The 21103-nt window shown below is 41.7% G+C and overlaps 2 protein-coding genes across 2 annotated transcripts; one reads left to right on the top strand and one right to left on the bottom strand.

The window, feature by feature from the left end:
* Positions 1-397: 397 nt before the first annotated feature.
* Positions 398-12695, bottom strand: CMPK2 (cytidine/uridine monophosphate kinase 2; the record flags this gene model as incomplete). Its single annotated transcript, XM_079298289.1, has 7 exons — positions 398-2331; positions 3770-4003; positions 5124-5325; positions 6139-6253; positions 6892-6987; positions 7020-7310; positions 12291-12695. 7 exons carry the CDS (start codon positions 12693-12695, stop codon positions 2211-2213), a joined length of 1464 nt encoding a protein of 487 aa, XP_079154415.1. The 3' UTR covers positions 398-2210.
* Positions 12633-19993, top strand: RSAD2 (radical S-adenosyl methionine domain containing 2). Its single transcript, XM_079297858.1, has 6 exons — positions 12633-13156; positions 13336-13497; positions 13938-14167; positions 14962-15111; positions 16147-16179; positions 16738-19993. The coding sequence occupies exons 1-6, from the start codon at positions 12838-12840 to the stop codon at positions 16900-16902; spliced, it is 1059 nt and encodes a 352-aa protein (XP_079153984.1). The 5' UTR covers positions 12633-12837; the 3' UTR covers positions 16903-19993.
* The last annotated feature ends 1110 nt before the right edge of the window (positions 19994-21103 follow it).

Raw genomic sequence — 21103 nt, 5'->3', positions numbered from 1 at the left:
AGAACAGCCTTCCAATACCTAAAAGGGTCTTATAAACACGAGGGAGTGTGGCTTTTCACATGGGCAGGACAAGGCAAAATAGTTTTAAACTAAAGGAGGGGAAATTTACATTCGATATTTGGAAGAAATTCTTTACTGTGAGGCTGTTGAGGCACTGAAACAGGCTGCCCAGAGAAATTGAGGGTGCATCATCCCTGGGTGTGTTCAAGTCCAGATTTAATGGGTGAAATCTCATCTAGTTGGTGGTACCTCAGCCCACAGCAGGGCATTTGGAACTAGATGATCCTTAAGATCCTAACTTAAGCCATTTTTTGATTCTGTGATTTGTCCTAAATGTAAATGAAGTGCAGTCTTTTTAGACATTTCTTTTTAATATGTCTTTAGTCTTTTTAGTATGGGAGTGGTTCTGCACATTAACATTCTGCATGTGGCACAGAGCAACTTGCAGACCTTTAATTCTGATATAAGAAAAGGGAATGTTTGTTTTGACTACCTTTCTTTGCTGTTCTCTGAGTCTGCATCAGTAGCTCTGGGTTATAGAAAAATTAGACTATGAATATATTCTGCATGCGTGTAATTAATAATGTCTGATGTCAATTTTTGCAGATATATTTTATCAGCACCATTTCAAATACAAACCTATACTTCTAAGAGCCCAGCATCAAACCCCAGAAAATCTGGCTTCATGTGCAGGTTTGCACAAGGAAAAAGTGCAAGTGGAGTCTCCCAGGCTGTGTGATCTTTTATCTGGACATGCTAAGGCTACACAATATTTAGGACAGGTACATATTTGCATACTGATCGTTCATCTGTGTCTTCTATATAAGAATTTCCTCTCTCCAGGACTGAATACCTGAATGCTTTATAATTTCTAAATTAATTGGAGCACCTCAAGCCTGCATTTTCAATCCACATGTATGGCAAATCCAAGGCTGCTGAAATACAAATAATATACCAAACAAAACAGCATCTATTTCTAGAATTTATAAACTTACAGAATGTATAAATTATATAATATATTAATAACATACTCAAAACCATTAAAGAGTGCATGAATAAAATGTTGTTTTTGAACTTTCTTTCTATCACCTTGTATATACAGATTCAATATAGGAATTACAGTACTCAGTATACTTTTATTTAGAGGACAGGTTCATTGATAATTGCACTTGCTTAAAGCAGAAAGGTAAGTAAAATGTTTTAAATCAAATTTACATTTTAAGATTTTTTTTTTTTCTGGAACTGCAGCTCTGTTTCTGACCTCACAAAGGCTTATCCATACGTTTAGTTTTACACTTAGGAGTAACAATAGTTATAATAATGTACATAAAAATAAGCCTTTGAAGACCTGAAGCCTTGATGTACCCTGCTTTCACATTCAACCTGTTCAAACACCTACACAAGGAAAAAAAGATGAAGTGAAAAGGTGCAATCATTCCCATTTCTCAGAATCTCTGTGGTTTTTAATTTTGCATTCTCCCAAAAGAATACTAGTTCTCATTAACAAGTATTAAGAGGATAGATAAAAATTTTGTAAAAAATATTTTAGTGATCATTTATGAGTTTTTAATTTTTTTTCCTCAAGTCTGTTTCTCGTTTGCTGGTATTGTCTCATTTCCCTCTGAAAATAAGTGATATTTCAGTTGCATATATGAACAGGCTTGGACTTTATTACTCAAGCCCTTGGCACTCATTTACAACACAATTTTTTCCAGGATGCCCATCACAATAGCTGCTCATCCTCTATTTGAAAGAGAAACCAACACTGGGCATTGGATTTTCTGTTCCTAAATGTTATGATCATTTTATTGTTTTAGTGCTGATGGTATTTCAGCCTCTCCTTGGACATTTAATGCTCCTGATGCAGCAAATTTTGGTACACAGTGGACTGGGGAATAGGTTCTCCTGGTGATGAAGATGCAAAATGATGGCATCTCAAAATGTCCTGGTGCACTCTGAGGTACTTTGTGCATGACTGTATGTTTGTTTCTTTAGTAAGGATGCTGAATGAAGTGAGCAGCATTTTGCCTTCTACAGAAAAGTACAGTAGCAACCACAAAGCAGATAACCTGAGCAGACTACTGCTGACAGACTAAAACAATATTCAGTATTTCTGTAAGACAAAACACATCACTGTGCATTTTCAGGTACCAAAACCAGTGGGGCAATAAAAAAATATCTTTTTTAAGTGCTGCTACACAAAATTGCTTTCAAAAAGCACAGTGTTCCTTAATTACTTGTAGAACAGTCTTGAGAACCTCTTCCTTGGAGGGGCTGGCATCAACCTCTTGGCATGCAGGATTCACCATCCTTCTATATGACTCCTCAACTCTAAAATCAAAACAAGAGAAATTAAACTTCAAAACGCAGGGATATGAAATGAAATTAGTCATCAGTCTCAGAAGACAGTGCTCACACTGCAGAGACAGAGGATAGAATATGAAGCCAAGAATCAAATCTACTGCAAAGAGCAATAAACCATTAGTAACTATTAAAATGTAAATCTCAAAGCACATAGTTTCCTTGACATTGATTCCCAGAGCTCCAGCCACATTAACATGGCATGGCATAAAGTATTTCTTTCTTTATACAGTCTGGTATAGCAGTAGAGTGGACAGTCTGCTTCTAGCACCTGAATTAATTTTTTTTTTTTCAGTTTCTGTGAAGCTATCTCTGAACTGTATGGCATTTCATTGTGTAGTTATGCTCATTGACTGATCTCAGCTTTCACTCACTGGATTACAGGGTTCACATATCCTTCAACACCTTCTTCTAATCAACTAACTAAATGAATAACAGGATAAAATACAGTGTGAAAACCTCCTCACTTAGGCTATAAGCATAATGCAGAACTCTCCCACATTTAGTCTTTGAGGGTGTGAGTGAGGATGTGAATATTATTTTCTATGTTCCCATTATTCCATTCAGGACAGAAGTCATACAACAAATCAAGGAGGATTCTGATAGGATGTTCTCCTATTCAGATTGACATAATCAAGGTAGAAATAACTAAAGGCTTTCTGACAAGAATATGTAGTAACAGAATTAAAATGTAAAATGTAACGTCCAGACAGCAATTCAGCACACCCTGAAGCAGGATACCTAGGGTGCCATTCAGTTGCTTGAGTTAATGCACCTAGCATTGCTTGAGATGCTCTGCAGTATCTCATTTAGCTTCCAATTTCTAGCCCAGAAAGTGTCCACAGGTTCTGCATCACAACTCATATCAAAAAGCTTTAGACACCTCAGTTTAGATCACTGAGCTCCATACAAGTGGTGAAATCAATCACCTTGAATTGATTGTATTGATTATACAAACAATTGAATGTATTGACTATACTGGCACCTGAGACACTTTGCACAACTAAAGACATCTACAAGAGAATGTTTAAATTTTATTCTCTTAATCTGGAGCTCAATTCCAGAACTTCCTGGGGAAGTTCTGTGTTTCAATTTTTTGCCTCCCAGCTCTGGAACTTTTAAGTCCATCTCCTTCATCACCTCACTAAGAAAGAAGCTAAAATAAAAGCAAGGCAAAATAGAAATATTTTAACTCAAAGCTATTTACAGAACAATTAAATTATACATCTGCATCTTTCAAACACTTTTAATTAGAAATGACAGAATTCACCCTCCCTAACACCCATTCATTCTTTTAAAAAAAAAAAAAAAAGGAAATTCTTGTCCCAATAATGTGAGAGGCACATTTGTTACTGATCCCACAGGAGCCAAGATTGCCTCCAGCCTCTTTTTCCCCATTAAGGGGTACCTTTGGCGAAACAGGCTGTTAGCTTCCAGCTCAGCTTCCTCCTTGGTTTTCTCCAGCCCCCGATGCTGCAGTCTCCTGACTCGTTCCTCAGGGTCAACAGTCAGGAGAAGAACAAGATCAGGTTTAAGCAGATCTTCAGGCCACTGATACACCTCATCATGAGCTGGTGGGAGATCCTGGGTTTTCCCACTTGTTTCAGTGGCAATTGTGTAGGCAGCTGTGCTGTGCCAGTATCTGCCAGGAAAATACAAAATGGAGGGAGAAAAATTTTAAAGAGAGCATTAATTCTTCAGTAGTATAGGAGAGAGTTGGCATTATAACAAGTCAATAATGATGAGATAGGTGACACCATGGCTTTGAAGGGAAATCCAAGTAACAGTTCTGTGCTATCCACTATCTCTTAAAAATGATAACTCAGTTCGCTATTCAGAGTTAATGTGAACTATTAATTAAAACATTATGTAAAGAATGCTTCAGATATTCCTATCAAAAGAAAGTTTCATATATTGAGACAGGCCAAATATATCTCAAAATCCTTTACTTTGAGTCCCCTTTTCTGTGGTTCCCATTCTATGTAATGCAACAGATTTGGTAGAGAGCATGCAGTCTTCACAAACATGTGAATGAGCACAGGCATTACAAATGTTACTAATTTCACTTGCATTTAACATTCTCTCCACTACAAGGCACTGTGTTTGATCGATTTCAGTGGATTTGAGGCTGGTTGAAAATAGCACTCACATGCAAACATGTATGTGTGTGTGTGTGAGCAGGAGGTTACAGTACACTACTGAAATAAGCCAGAGGGGTCAAAGTACATCTACACTCTTTTTACTGACAGTACTATTGTAAGCTGCCTAGACAGTTAGTGAAAACCAGAAATAGCACAAACAAACCCCAAAAAAGTGGGAAGCATATTTCTGGCTTTAAATTCACAAAGAGTAAGTCTACCTAAAACTCAGTCATTCCAATCCATCCATATCTCAGACAAGTCTTAGAGGCAGCCATGACCAGCAGCCCCCAGTCTTCTCTGGTTTGTCACAAAACACTAGTTTAGCTCAGGACACACAATCTGTGCCTCCACTATTCCTAATTGAAGACGTAACAATTTTCATGTGTCCTAAAGCTAGCTATGAGTATTACAATGACTGAGGTTATCTCTTTTACTGTTATCATAAGTGTTACTCTTTTAAGATATAATATTGATCTGACTCTCTCCAGAGTGCTTCCAAAAATCCCTAAACAAATCCAAAGCAAAACCCCTGAAGAAACACAGAGACAATCACAGACTGCTTGTAACACTGAACAACTGTATGATGGCACTGATACAAGAGAGCTTCTTAAATACACAAACCTGTCTATGATCACAGGCGCCTGAGTGGATGCTTTTGCTATCTCTGAAGCCAGAATGTAGTTGCCTGCAGCATAAAATGCTCTTTTAATGGGTGTTGGCTCATCATCAAATACAGTTCTCCAGTGGCTGATGCAAGCTGGTGGGGACCGCAGCAGGACGCCGTTCAGGGTGTCCTTAACAGCCTGGGTCACCGTGGTCTTGCCTACATTCCATTCACAGAAGGAAACACTTGTTATATTATTTACCACATACACCTGAGTTTTCAAAACTGGAAATCACTCCTTGCTGTTCATGGGGAGCACAGCTTCTGATATTTGAATATGTAACCTGAGCATCTTGTCATAAGGTTTCCAGTGGAAAATGATTCTGAGTCAGATTGCAGGAATTATTGCTCCCCTTCCTGCTCTCTGGGCCTTCCAGCCCTTCCTTTAGCCAGCTTTCAGTCTTCACTGCCTTAAATGCATTAGGTGCATGGCATTTCTCTCTCTATATATATATGGCAATTTCCCTATATATTAATTCATAATTTTTTTCTAGGTTGCAATTTATGTGAATGTTGACATGCTGGTCATCCAACTTCTTTTTATGGGGATTTCTAGCTCTCTTTAACTGACAAGTCAGAAAACAAAGCTAGTCAGAGGCAAGTAATATTTCTCTCTTATACAAACTGCTGGCGGTTTCCCAGACTACCACTATTTTAGTTCATTTATTTGAAAATTCTCCATAAAAGTATGTTTCATCATCTGCACAAGAAATTTAATTTTCAGTACTCCACTCTGTATTCTTTCATTTGCATAGGTAAGGAATTAAACCACTGAATGTAAATTAGTATACATTAATCTTTTATAAGTAAGAGAAGACAGATTGGCACTTGTAATTATTAATTCCTTATCTATCACAGCTTTCCAATCTTTTTAAAAAATTTTATTCTAAAGCCTATGCTTAATTAAAAATAGCAGTTGCTCCTTTCAACAAATTTCTCATCGGTGGTTCTTCAACCGCACATTGCTCTTACCTGTGGCATCCAGCCCCTCAAAAACTATGACGGGAAAACTTCCTTTATTTTGGTGCTCTGGACATTTCTCCAGCAGGTCCAGTACTGCTTCAGCCTCTGGGATCCGTTCTGCACACTGCAAAGAGACACCGTAGAATCACAGAATGTCTTGGGTCGGAAGGGACCTTTAAAGACCATCTAGTCCAACCCCCAGGCAGCGCACTGGACCGTCCTAAACTAGATCAGGTCTCTTAGAGCCCTGTCCAGCCTGACCTCGAAAGTTTCAAGAGATGGGACATCCACCACCTTTTCTGGGAAACCTATGCCAGCGTTTCACCATCCTCATCGCACATCTGGTCGGAATCTGCCCTCCCTTGATTTACAGGATTGCCCTCATTCCCCCCGGCACCCGTCCGCGGAGCTGCGGGGCTGAACGCCGGCTGCGCTCCCGCGGAGCTGAACGCCGGCTGCGCGCCCGCGGAGCTGAACGCCGGCTGCGCGCCCGCGGAGCTGAACGCCGGCTGCGCTCCCGCGGTGCCGAACGCCGGGTGCGTTCCTACGGTGCTGCGGTGCCGAACGCCGGCTGCGCTCCTGCGGAGATGAACGCCGGGTGCGCTCCCGCGGTGCCGAACGCCGGGTGCGCTCCTGCGGTGCCGAACGCCGGCTGCGCTCCCGTGGGGCCGAACGCCGGCTGCGCTCCCGTGGGGCCGAACGCCGGGTGCGTTCCTACGGTGCTGCGGTGCCGAACGCCGGCTGCGCGCCCGCGGTGCTGACCTGGCGCAGCCGCTGCCGGAGGGCGCGGGCCGAGGACGGCAGGGCACGGACGGGTCGGGAGCCCGGTGAACCCGGGGCACAGCGCCGCAGCATCGCCGGGAGAGAGCCGGGAGCAGGGAGCCGGGAGCAGGGAGCAGGGAGCCGGGAGCAGGGAGCCGGGAGCCGGCAGAGCGGAGGGCGGCGGGCGGAGGTGGAGGAGGAGCCAGCGGGAAACGAAACTGGCCCGGCCGGCCGGGAAAGCGCCGGTCTGCGGGGACCATCCCGGGGCAAGGAGCAGCTCCTCGGAACGCCCTTCTGCCTTGCCCGCCCCGCGTCTGCGGCGCCGGGCCGAGCGCGTTCGGTCCCGCGGGGAGCGGCTCTGTGCGCGGGTGGGCGCCAGCAGCCACGGGCTGTTTAAGGTGCCGGCCTCGGGACCCGCTCTGCCCGCCCGCAGCAAAGGGTCACATTCCCACGGGCTCTCCTGGATGAATCCTGGGGATCTTCTAAAAAAAGAAAGGAAAAAAACAAACAAACAAACAAACAAAACAAAACCACCAAATAAACAAACTACAAACAAACCCCAGACAAACCCCAGCAGAAGCACAAATATGCTCTGCTGCTTAGGACTGGCCCAAAATGACAAACAAGTCCTAACCCAAACTGATCTACTTGGTTGAGTTGCAGTGCCTAAGCAGCACTGGAACGTTAAATTGGTTATTCAGTACCTTGATGACAAGACCAACAGACACAAATAATTTTGGGAGTGACCTGGACTTTTAGAAGCCTGTTTTCATAATTTTGCAACAGCCAATTTCAGCTTTCATCAGCTCAGATGTAGGAACCAGAAGCAATGCAAATAGCAATAGCACTGACTTAGTCTTGTGGCAGCTGCTATGAGTACCATTGCCCAAAATGTAGTTTTTGAGTTTTCAGAAGATGTAACTTAAAGTGTTGGAGAACCTGTATCTCTGTAGAAAACTTCTCCTTTTCAGGAGCTGGAGAACTGCCACTTAGAGATATGAAGTTAAACTTCTGATGTGTTTTCTGAACTAATGTACTCTACAAGAAATACCTTGGAAACTTCCTCTCCTTGGTCATCTCAAACACCTGCATAAATACCTTTCACTTTGTGTAACTGCAGGGAGAGGGGAGCAGCTGATAGGCAGCACCAGTTGCAAATCCTCTGTACTAGTTGGAAGCTGCCCATCCCAAAGAAGCTGATGGAAGGCTGGGCCAGAATAAAAACTGGGAAGACAGACTTGGAAGCTCTTCAATACACTCTCAGCATCATGTACCAAAATTAATCTGGTTCTTTTTAAGGCTGTTTCATACCTGAGAACTCCATCACCATTCCACATCACTTAAACATATGGCTATGGCATTTGGGTATGGATACCAGAAAACAGAGGGTTAAACATTGTTCATTATACAGGAAGCCAATAGATAGTTTTAAGACCATAATAATATGCACTGATCAAGAGTAGGGGCTCAGCCAATATTTCCTCTGGCAGAATCACATGCCATTCTTATACCTGGATTATCCACAGTGCCATCTCCAAGTCCTTGTGCTCCTCCAGTCTCCACAGTCACTGAATTAGGAATGTTAAACAGTAATCCTCATCTTTCCCTTTCAGCACCTGTTGTGGATCCTTGCTCTAAATCTCTTTTTGACTCTTATACAATCTACCTCCACAAACCCCTGTGGTCTCCAATTCCAGCAATGCTACTGTTGCATAAAAATTTTATAAGTTTTAAACTCACTTCCTATTTATTTCAACAAGTGTCCCTCATAATAATATTACTGATTTTTGTGAATAACAGTTCAACATTCAGTTTATTTATTACTTACAAGATTTTTTAAAGGTCACTCTGATTTCCCCTTCAGCTTTTTCATGTCAAAAATGACAGCCTCCATCCCTTGGTAAGGCACCTGCTTCATCCCCTCAATCATTTAGAAACAAAGATAATTTCTTTAACTGTAAGGTGTGTCCATGATGTGGAGACCTGAACTGGACCGCTAGTCAGGGTTTGGTTACACTTACCAAAGTTTCACAGACCAGCAGAGTAATGTAATCTGCCTTGTTTCTGGGTGACAGTAAGTTTTAAGTTGACTTTTTTCTCTGCTGCCTCCCACAGAGCCATTGATATCAGAGGAGAAGCAGCAGAGACTAAGATCTCCTTCCTGAGCACAGGTGCCACTGCTGAGCTCAGCATCAGGTACACAAGGTTTCAATGACTCCTTTGGATCTGCACTGACTCACATTTATCTATACTGAAACTGATCTGCCACTTTGCTGTTCATTTGTTTGCTTGAGGTCCAACTGACTTGCAGCCAAGTTTCGTTTCAAAAGCACTTGTAAAGCTGGCCATTTTCCTCACTGACCTCTTGGCTTCTGTCTCTTCAGTTTGTTTTTTTTTCCCAGTGCTACTGTTGCCTGTCACCTATCTGCTGAACAAATGGAAAGCACTTACTTTCATTTTCCCTTTTCCCCGTCTCGCTGCCTTGGTATAACCTTGTTACAACAATTCCGAGCCAAGCTGGTGGTGATTTCTTCATTTATAATATGCTTATGAGATCATTCATAACAGGCATGTGATGCCTTTTCTCCTGCCTAATTACTTAAAAGTACCCCTCTTGCAGGATTCAAGTAAATACATTGGAAAAGAGTTGTCTTTTATGCCCAATATGTTTTGTTGCATTTAAAGTTAGTGGGGAGAGTATGACTCACTTTTGAAATTAACCTATGTTAAGCATTTTTCAGCCTCTTTACAAAGACCTTTGTAATTTTGTCCCCTGTATAATATGAAGCTATGTTGAAGAACAAATTCCAATTATGTGCAAAGCACTGTTCAGAAACATTTTCACATCTTTGAGTGTCCACTGTGCTTACATAGAGCCATAGGGATGAGATACAGAGACAGCAAGAGGCCGCATGAATATTCAAAAATATTTGATCCACACAAAGTGGAAAAAGAAAAAACAACAACAAAATAAAAACCAACTGGAAATTGATTGGCCTGTAACTTAAAAATGTATCTAAGTGTACAGTCCTGGAAATAGCTCTCTGATCCACAGGCAGGAAAAATTTAAGTCAAAGGCCCATAAAAGGTGTAGGTAGATAGAATACACTCATATAAAACTGCTCTTTTAATGCAGAATAGGCTTTAAAGAATATCAGTAAAGAGTTCTTGAGTAAAGAAAAAGATTTGGGGATAAGACCATGAGAAGACAGAAGACAGTATAGTGTCAGGCAAAGAGAGATTCCTCTTTTGCCCCTGACAGTGGCCACTGCCAGATGTTTGGGGAAGGCTACAGAAATAACTCAGAAGGATTCTTCTCTCAACATACTTTTGTCAAGAAAGGATCTCATGATCCTTGAGGTCCCTCCCAACTTGGTATTCTATCATTCTACAATTCTATGATTTTTTTCCTAGATCATAGAAACTGTATTTTTAAATACTTCCTGAATGGGAAATCACATATACACTATGACATCCCAAGACAGTTTGGGATGTAAAACATTAATATCTTTCTTGATACTGCTGGGACTCGTACATATGTAGAGGGCACATCCTGGTCTGAGTTTGCTTTGTGGGGCTTTATAGTAATGCAGAAAGTGTCATCTGAAAACGTACTTGGTTGAGGCAAAAAGAAAAAGAACTATAATTGCCGTTTTCTACAAAAGCACTGATAGAATTATAAAGAACAATACCCTTGGGTGTAAAGTTCTCTGCACGTTTTGTTCCTTGAAACAGAGATCTGTGTTTTCAAAGAAAAACAGTCCAAAAATGTTGATGTTTTAGTTTTCTGATTCATTGAGCAATGTTTTTCTGACATGTTTTTGGAGTGTTTGAGTAAGTCCTGTGTTGAGAGAAATTGGTAATCATCAAGGATCCTTTTCTAACTTTGGAAATGAAATATTTTGAACCTAATTTTTCTAGCCAACTGAGGTACTAGCCAACAAGTTCAGGGCTAGTAATGAGCCTTCCACCTCAAAAAAAGGCTGTAGTTCCTGTACTTGCATTGGCTTAACCTGATATGAACAAGGACAGAAAGGAATTTGAATTGGGGCCAGAGTAGATAATAAATGGAATAGGGTTCCCACCATGCAAGAGAAGGTATATATGGAGTGAGGAGGAAACAGGGCATATCAGAATTCTCCAAATTAATAGACTCATTGAAGCCACCAATTAGCAACTCCAATGTCAGATTTCAGTTTAAATTTGCACTGTCTTTTCCACCTCCCTTTCCAATTATATTTTCAAGTTATAATCTCTGCTGACAGCCTCTGAAACCATTTTGGAAAGAATCAAAAGTGAGATGTTGCCCACCATGGTGCAGCAATACCCTTGTGAGGTGGCATTACTGGAGCCAGACACAGCAAGAAGTCTCCTATCCTGCCTTACTAATATGAATCTGCTGCAGCAAGAAACAGCTGATAGAGACAATAAAAACTGTTCAAACAATAAAAACTGTTCAAACTGGTTTTTGCTGCTCCAGACATTATTCAGCCAATAGATCACCTCCAGGAAAGTGAAGGAAGGAAAACGGGCATGTGATGATAGCCAATGACAGGACTAATTAAGACTTCTTATTCACAAGCAGGTTTTTGTTTCCCATGAAAATTGCACAGGATGATTATAGTTCTACCCCTTTTTTTTGAAGGAAAAAAAGGGAAGTGAAAAGAAGGGAACGTGACTGTAAGACTTCTTGGATACATCAGCAGTTCTGACTGGTCAGTGGAAGTGAGGGAAGCTCCATTTTAGGCCATGGACAAGATGCATTTGGAAGGTGTCAAGATTTGAGTATGACTCTGTGCCTTGGCAGTGGCAACATTCAATGGTCACACAAGAGTGAGGAAAGGCTGACTGAAGACATAGTCATAAAAAAAAAAAGAAATTGTGACAAACTTGCTGGTGTATCTGGACACACTAGAAGACTGAAAACAGCAACCAGTGTTATGATGGAAGAGCTCCTTTTCCAGCAATACATGTTGCACCACCAAGGAATTGAGGAACATGGAAACTGGCAGCTTGGTCTTGGTTTCTCCTGGTGTTAGCATGAGTGGGCAGCCACCAATGTCTTCACCTCAAGCTGCCAATTGTTGCTGCTGTTGTGCCCAACTTGGTGCAGTAGCTTTGCTTGAAGTGTATTATTAGAGACCAAGAATCAAAGAACATGCAGTTATTTTCTTTTCATGTATCTGAAGTCATCAAGCTCCTTGACTTGGGTTGCCCTTCCATGCAAAACTTTAAACTTACAGGAGCTCTTGAATGTTTGACAAAGGTGCAGTGCAGTTATACAAGCTTAGTTTTCCTCCTGATTCACGAGTTTAAGGACAAGAGCCAAAGTCACTGAGACCTCAAGCACCAAAAAGGGTCCCAGGTGCTGGACCCCTCAAAGCCCGAGGTGCTCAGACCTGCCCCGGCTGTCGGGTTCTGCGTGGCCTTGGCCGAGAAGCGGCTGTGGGGCGTGGGGACATTGGGGTCACGAGTGGGGCGGGGCGGGAGGAAGAAAACACCGCGTCTCGGTGCCAAGTTTCGTTTCTGGCAGAAGGGAAAACGAAACCGAGCGGTTCCCCGCGGTGCGGCGGGGCGGGACGGGCGGGGAGGGAATGCGCTCCCCGCGCATTTAAATGCCGAGCGCCGGACAGCTCTCGGCAGCCTGCGAGCCGAGCCGAACCGAGCCGAGCCGAGCCGAGCCGAGCCGAGCCGGGTCGGATTGAACTGAACCGAGACCAGCCGAACTGAGCCCGGCCGAACCAAGTCCGGCCGAACCGAGTCCGGCCGAACCGTGTCCAGGCGGGACGAAAACCGCAGCGCATCCCACCGGGTCCGAGCCGAGTAGAGCCGAGCAGAGCCGAGCAGAGCCGAGCCGAGCCGAGCCGAGCCGAGCCGAGCAAAGCCAAGCCAAGCCAAGCCAAGCCAAGCCAAGCCAAGCCAAGCCAAGCCAAGCCAAGCCAAGCCATGCAGCTGGCCCTGCTGGCCCGGCTGCTGTCCGTCGGGCGGGCGGTGCTGGCGGCGCTGCGAGGGCGCCTGGGCGCGCTGTGCTGGAGCCTGGCTCCCCTGTCCCTGTCCCTGTCCCTGCCCGGATGGCGGGGCTCGGGCCCCCGGCCGCGGCGGGAGCAGGAATGGGACGATGCGCTGCCCACACCCACCAGCGTCAATTACCACTTCACCCGGCAATGCAACTACAAGTGCGGCTTCTGCTTCCACACGGCCAAGACCTCCTTCGTACTGCCGCTGGAGGAGGCCAAGCGGGGGCTGGCGATGCTCAAGGAAGCAGGTGAGTCCAGGGAAGGCGGGGCCGGGGGGAACAGGGGAAGGGGCACCCCGCAGGACCAAGTGGAAAAAGTTCCCCCGGGGATGTCCCTTGTCCCGCTGCCGTGGGGAGTTGATAACATTGAGCAGGAGCAGGCGATGGGCAGCAGAGGTTCATAGCATCTTTCTTTGACCCTTCCCTAGGAATGGAGAAGATCAATTTCTCGGGAGGAGAGCCGTTCCTTCAGGACAGAGGCGAATTTGTAGGGAAACTGGTCCAGTTTTGCAAGCAGGAGTTGGCTCTGCCAAGCGTCAGCATCGTCAGCAATGGCAGCCTGATCAGAAAGCAGTGGTTCGAGCAGTACGGTAAGGAAAGGAGGGAGCACTGGGCACAGCTGCACTGGCCGGGCTCGGAGCCTCCCCGGGGCAGCCTCTCCCAGGGAAGGGCTTGGGGGCAAGCCCTTGGGAAATGGTTTCTTAGTGGCTCATTTATAGCAAATGCAAACCAAACGTAAAAATATTGGTTATATGTCGTAAACATGGTGTTATACCACAAAAACTTTTTGGTATAATGGTGTAATAAAACAATAGTTCTGCCTGCCTCCATAATTCTGGGGACACACACACACAAACTACGTGTTTTGGTGCTGCTGTTGATGTGGCTTTTGTGGTTGATGGGATGACTCAACAGAACTGCATTTACATGGCATTTTGTGACAGATGACAAGGAAGTGAAAGTGAGCAGAGTCCAGACAGCTTTTAGCTGATGGACTGGATATTAATCAATTTTTAAAACTTGTTTTCAGGTGAATATTTAGATATTCTGGCAATTTCATGTGATAGTTTTGATGAGGATGTCAACATTTTAATTGGCCGTCGTCAGGGAAAGAAGAACCATGTGGAAAATCTGCATAAACTGAGACAGTGGTGCCGAGAGTATGCTGTTGCTTTTAAAATAAATTCAGTCATCAACAGATTTAATGTTGAAGAAGATATGAATGAGCAGATCAAGGCACTCAACCCTGTGCGCTGGAAGGTAAGAAAGTAGCATATACCACATGTTTCCTGTTCAAAGAAAAGTAAAAATTAAATAAAGTCCTGGAGTCCTCTGAACTTCTATTGTCCTGAATCAAACCTCCAGCTCCAGCTTGGGTTGGGGTTAGGAGCCTTCTTGTCAATGTCAGTGCTGAGATGGGTTCTATCTCATTCTGCACTTCAATGGAGCCCAGTAGGTCAAGAATCTTTTTTGATTGTGTTATGTACAGAAAATTACAATTTTTGTATATTTAGTATATATTAATGTATGAAAATATGTTATGGTGTAGAGAAAATTAGGAAAAATTACTGGACAATGATACATTAAAGTCAATATATTGTTAGCAAGATATGAGTATATATAAATTTTCTCCTAAAGAGTATTAGAGGTTAGTGTACACATATTATGATTTTTTTTACTAGAAATAAGTTTTAAAATATGTAGAGATAACATGACATAAATATGGGAGAACTTGTGGAATAATTTCTCTTTTTTTGTCTCATGGAAATTCTTATACACAGAATCACTCAGAAATAAAACAACCCCCAAAAAACACTGTAAAGTGAAATCTCAGATAGTGAGGAAAATCATCATTTATAACATTTCAAACTCTGTAATATTATTTTACAAAAAGTAAATCTGTGCCATTCCCTTTGTGAAGTATTCAGTTATCACAAGTTGTGTCATTTTGGTTCCAATGACAGAAAAATTAGACATTGCTACTGAGACTGAGGTCTCTTATCCTCAAGGCAAGTGAAAACATAAAATCTTAACCAAGTACTTTCTTTGTTCAGGTATTCCAGTGCCTGCTTATTGAAGGAGAGAACAGTGGTGAGGATGCTCTAAGAGAAGCAGAAAAATTTGTTATCAGTGATGAAGACTTTGATCGATTCCTGGATCGTCACAAAGGTGTCTCCTGTTTGGTACCTGAGTCTAATCAGAAGGTAGAAATTAAACTGTCCCTTTGTAACTTAATTTTTAAATAACACTAGAATATTTGAAAGGAATAAGAAACTTTCATGGCAATTAATACTTTCCCTATTAATAGTGGCTTAGAAGAGGTACAGTGCAACTTTATCAGCAACAGGTTTTGTTATGGTAGAAGCCAAGATTTTTAATTTTTAAGGTTTTTTATTGACAACAAAGTTACTAGCAGAAGAGTAAAAACCCATTGACCCAGTCCTGTGGACACCAGTGGGAGTACTCCTCCTGACTTGGGTACAAGATCCTAAAAAGGGTCAAAGTTAATGTAAACATACTTATAGTCTAAGTATAGTTTCCTAATAAAGAGACTGTGAAGTCACATTATGCCAGTCTCAATACTAAGACAACATCCCAACCAGCATCACATTAGGTACTGAGGAACAGTACCAATACCCAACTAATAGTACCTTTGGGGAATCCCTCTCACAATAAGATTGCCTTTTCAACATTTTCTGTCTGAACTCCTTTGGATTGCACACTGAGGCTCTTTATTCAGGAGCAGACTCCTTGTGCTCCTGCAGAGCCTATCAGTTACCTTGACCAGCTGCCATCCAGCTTAATCAACCACACTGAAGGACTTGGGTGCCTAAGAGGGGAACTCAGACCATTTTGTAAATGCCTGCAGACCCTAAATAGAGGAGAGTTAGAAGACTCACCATTAGAGAAGTTTATGAACTAGGGAAGTTCTTCTGGTGTAGAAGTTAATAGAAAACTTGGATATTATTAAAAACACTTTTGTCCAGTTGGGCACACACATTTCAATTAGACCACTGGAGAGGTCATGTTCCAGGAATTATAGTTTATTCATACATAAAGTTATTCTAGAAATTTGTCATTTATTTCTATAAATCACTGAAATAGTGGTGATACAGCAACTGTTTCAAAGATTTGTATCAGACTTTGAATGAATAGTTGTTTGTTTTGTCCCTCCTTTTTCAGTAGAATGGAATTTTGATTTGTACATTAATTTAGGTTTTTCTTTTGATCTATTACAGATGAGGGATTCATACCTCATTCTGGATGAATATGTAAGTCTTTTTCTGATACCTGGTATTTGTATGCTAATATATGTATGTACACAACAGTGATAACCTATTAATTTACTCTGCATTCTATAAAACAATTTTACCATGTAGTACAAAGAACAGATGTGATTTATTCTCAGCAGACACATTGTGAACTACAATATAGTATGACTTAAGGAGAAGTTGCCATCAGCTTGCATGCATAATCCTTGTATCACAATCTTAAAGTGATGATTTTTGCAGGACATCTTTGCTTTTTTTCCCTTTAGTATAAAAATACAGAACTGAACAATTAAGTTTCAGAGTGGCCAGTCAGTTTATATGTAACTGAAGAGCCAATGTTTAATATTCAGAAATTATGATATTGCTTTGTTCCTACTGCTGTCACATTTCTAACCATGAGTTTCTGAGCCTTCTAAGGACTAACTCGAGTGAACCTCTTCATGCACTTAGACAGGCTCTTATGGAATTGCAGTGCAACTTGCTTAAGGCTGTAGAAAAGTTAAGCTTTTGCAAATTGACTTTCTAGCATCTTATCATCTTATCTATCTCGCATTCCAGATGCGTTTTCTAAACTGTACAAATGGACGGAAAGAACCTTCCAAGTCCATCCTGGATGTTGGTGTAGAAGCAGCTATAAAATTCAGTGGATTTGATGAGAAGATGTTCCTAAGAAGAGGAGGAAAGTATGTGTGGAGTAAAGCTGATATGAAACTGGACTGGTGACTCCATATACTGAGTCAGGGCATTCTGTAAAAATAGTGTATACTTACAGGTACTTATAGGTGAGTGTATACTCGTATCTAATGCTTTTAGCCACACTTGGTATTTTACCCAGACCAATGTTCATTATAACTCTATATGTTAATATGTTACATGTTTTTTAAATGCAGATTACATTGTCTATTATTTTCATGAGCATGACCAAATACTTTCAGAGCTTTCACATGAACAGATCTCTGAAATTAACTTTCTAGTCTATTGCACCAAGAACTTGAAGGCAAACTATTTTTATAAAATATTACATGAGTGTGCATGCCAGATAACGAACCAAAAAACACAAAGTCTAAATCATTCTAAGCAGCTGTAATGATGGAGAAGTCAAAATTCTTATCAGGAAATGCATTCTGCCTGTTTGTCAGGGAAAGATGAATTGCAGTTCCTGGATAGATCACTGGAGGGCCAGATGCTCTGGAAGCATCTTCTGCTTTTTTCAGGGGTAACAGAGAATCAGAATCTAGGAATCATTAAGTAATAATGTATTTAAAAGGAAATCAAGGTGAAAAAATTGGCAATTTTTATTCTTTAAGACTTAATTGTAACAGCATGTTCTCCCTCTCCTCTGTATACATATATGATATTTGCAAAAATGTTGGGGGGTGTAATTTTCTGTGAGAACATAGTTTTAGTCATTTTTAGTTTTTACTTGTCCATCCTAAAACCTAGAAGTACATTTCACCTAATGATAAACAACATCATATTTCACACTGGCAATGTCTTTAGTTCTAACAAATATTTACAGTGAAACACTGTTTTCATTTTATTAATATTTCCATTTTCCTTTCATCTGCAAATATTGATTTATAATTTCAAACTATTGTTGAACTGTGGACATACAGTTCTGATGAAGAGTTCTTCTCAAACTAATTAATACCATGTAGAACAACCTAACATATATCTTCTGTTGCATACTAGCTTTTTATTTGGCTAAGCCATGGAGCTACAAACAGCAAAGTTCATATATCAAGCAACCTTGTTTTAAAGGTTGCTTGTCTCAGTAACTAATTAGCTTGCTGGTTACAAACCTGCAGACATTAAATGAAACTAATCTGGTTTTGTGAGAGCTACCTTTGATTTTAAGCAGGCAGCATCAATATAAAATACAAAAAAAAATTAAATCCCCAAAATCTAATAATAATAAAATATTTTAAAATAATCTAATATACTGCCCTCATTCTTGGTTTTCTGGCAATTGTTACAGCTTTATAATTACAGGTTTTCAAATTTAACTAGTCCCATCCTCCCTCTGTCTGAAGGGCACGGGGCAGGCATTGCACAGAGCAGAAATGAGAGGGCACTACTCATTCATCCTGTCCACTGAACTCCATCTCTGGACTGTCTCACACATTTAAATATTTGCAGCAGTTGGGAGCCAGCATGCATTAAATGAACCACATTGAAAAAATGACACATTCTTTCATTTTTTTGCAAATGCTAGTTGATTTTTTTTTAAGAAAGAAGTTTTTGAAATAAATGTTTTGCATTCATGTAGTGCATCTTCAAAGTTCAAGGGGGGGGGGAATGCTTAAGTAGGAGCTGTTACTTCTGTGTAAAGGAAAATGCTCCTCTGAATACACTGTGAAAATGTTTCCATTTATAATTCCTTCAGTTTCTATTTTTACTGTCCTAACTGTAAATATACTCAGTGGTGCTCTTTTGTCCCTTTGTATTTTGCATTTTGCAATCACAACACTTCCTAGACAGTGACATTTAAGTTTTTTTTTCTTGTATTAACACTAAGTGACATTTAAAATGTGGCCCACACACAGTAACCCCACAGTCTTCTGGCAGCTATTTCACTGACCTTGGCTGGAATTCTCCCTGGCTCTATGGGCAGTGCAAATTTATGTAATTGGGGTTTGACTTCCCCTGCTCAAATATTAAATCTAGTCTCCTCTATCACCACACTGATAGAAAAGAAGCATTTTCTTTGCTGTTGGCTCAGTCCCAGCATGGGGAAAGATTTAGTGCAATAATGTACCAAAAAATCTAACACCCTGCAGAAAATGCCAGCTGTAACATAGCACAGAGATAAGAGGTACACAAACTCCAGTTCAGATCCAGAAATCCTGTCATTCTTTGCTTTGCATTTTACCCTGTAAATGGCTATTCTTTTGCTTCCTCTGTGCCTACAGAGGATGCTGCAGGAGAAACAAGAAGCAGCTGAAAATATAAAAATTCAGTAAATAATGCAGACATTTAAGATGGCTTTTGTTAGACAGCTCTATGTTCTTATCTTCTTAAAATGTTAAAGATTTCATACCACCTCTTGTTACCATACATAATTAGAAAAAAATTCTGCTCTGTGTGATACTCTTTTTCAAATGAAATACGAGTTGTATATATTGGAAATAAAGAATCTCACATTACAGTTTGAGAGCCATTTAAGTTAATGAACAGCTATTGGTATTTTTATATGCAAAATTTATTGTTGTGTAAAACAACAAAAATTTGGCTATAGTTGATTAATCTAGCTTATAAAAAAGATATATGAACACAGATTCATATTGGACAAGAGTGGACTTCAGCTTTCATTATATAGTAATGGCTACCTTTCAGTATGGAACTAGAAAAATAAAACTGAATTCAACAGGGTTACTCCCAGGCTTAGTGATTTCAGGTATGTTATGATCCTGAAAAGTCAGGATTAAATTTAAGTCTTATAAGCACAGATATGCTTAATTGTATCTTTGTGTATAATATCATACTATTGCAGCTAAGCACTTGTTAAAGATGCTGAATTGGGAAGGAATTCACACTGTGTTCTACTAACATTGTACAATTGCTTCTATGTGTAAAAAATGTAAAGAATGAGTGTTTGGGAGGATGACTTTCGATGAAATTGTGACTATACCCTGGGTAATGAGTAAAATTTTCACTTAAGATGCACTTTAGGATGCTGTCTTTTTCAATGTGAAGGATGCTGATATATTTGAATGTTACAAATTATGAATTTTGGAGTAATAGTGTCAAATAATTAGTTCTAAGTATTCCATGAGCATGTTGCACCTTTCAATAAATGTTTCTATTTTCCTAAGTTTGTCTGTATTTTTTTTTCTGCCATATAAGCTCTATACTAGCAGAATGGGTGGCTGCATTCACAAGAGATCTGTAACTCTGGATGCATTTAGTCAGTATTTAGCAGGGGGGGCTGCTTGCACAGTGCCAAGGGCAGCATCTAGGCCGAAATGCAGAACAATGATGGTGATTCTCCTCGTGATGAAAGGCACTTGTTACAAGCCTGAGTGGACTGGTCTGTGCTGGGAGAAGACAGCTCAAATACCTTGTGCTGTTCGGATGACAGCCGGCACGAAAAGCACAGCTATCCATAAATATCCGAGGACAAAAATAAGATTATCTTCTGTTATGGTAAATAAGAGAGAAAAGACAGTCTATTTAGGAGACTGAAGACAAGCAGCTTCTCAATACCATCGTCCATCTTCAGGCTCGGTGTAAACTCTTGTACTAGGCAACCTCAAATTGAGCTTTTCACAGTATTTGACAGTGTGTGAGAGGATGCTTAGCTTTTTACCCCCTTTGCCATCCTCCCGCACATTGCGGTGCTGTGACCGTGCCCAGCAGCAGTGCCACAGTGAGACGCGTGTGCCCCGTGCTTCTGGCTGTGTGTGTCACCCTGGGGTGGCTGTGCTGTGTCTGTCACCCTGGGCTGCTGTGCTGTGTGTGTGACCCTGGGGTGGCTGTGCTGTGTCTGTCACCCTGGGCTGCTGTGCTGTGTGTGTGACCCTGGGCTGCTGTGCTGTGTGTGTCATCCCGGGATGGCTGTGCTGTGTCTGTCACCCTGGGGTGGCTGTGCTGTGTGTGTGACCCTGGGGTGGCTGTGCTGTGTGTGTGACCCTGGGCTGCTGTGCTGTGTGTGTCACCCTGGGGTGGCTGTGCTGTTCTTGTCACCCCGCGGTGGGTGCTGTGCTGTGTGTGTCACCCCGCGGTGGCTGTGCTATGCTGTGTGTGTGTCACCCTGGGGTGTCTGTGCTGTGTGTATCACCCCGCGGTGAGTGTTGTGCTGTGTGTGTCACCCCGCGGTGGGTGCTGTGCTGTGTGTGTCACCCCGCGGTGTCTGTGCTGTGAGTGTCACCCCGCGGTGTCTGTGCTGTGTGTGTCACCCCGCGGTGGGTGCTGTGCTGTGTGT

The sequence above is a fragment of the Erithacus rubecula genome, assembly GCF_903797595.1.
Source record: "Erithacus rubecula genome assembly, chromosome: 2".
Classification (NCBI taxonomy): domain Eukaryota; kingdom Metazoa; phylum Chordata; class Aves; order Passeriformes; family Muscicapidae; genus Erithacus; species Erithacus rubecula.
The sequence above is the reverse complement of the archived record's forward strand: the minus strand, read 5'-3'. Positions and strand labels throughout refer to the sequence as shown.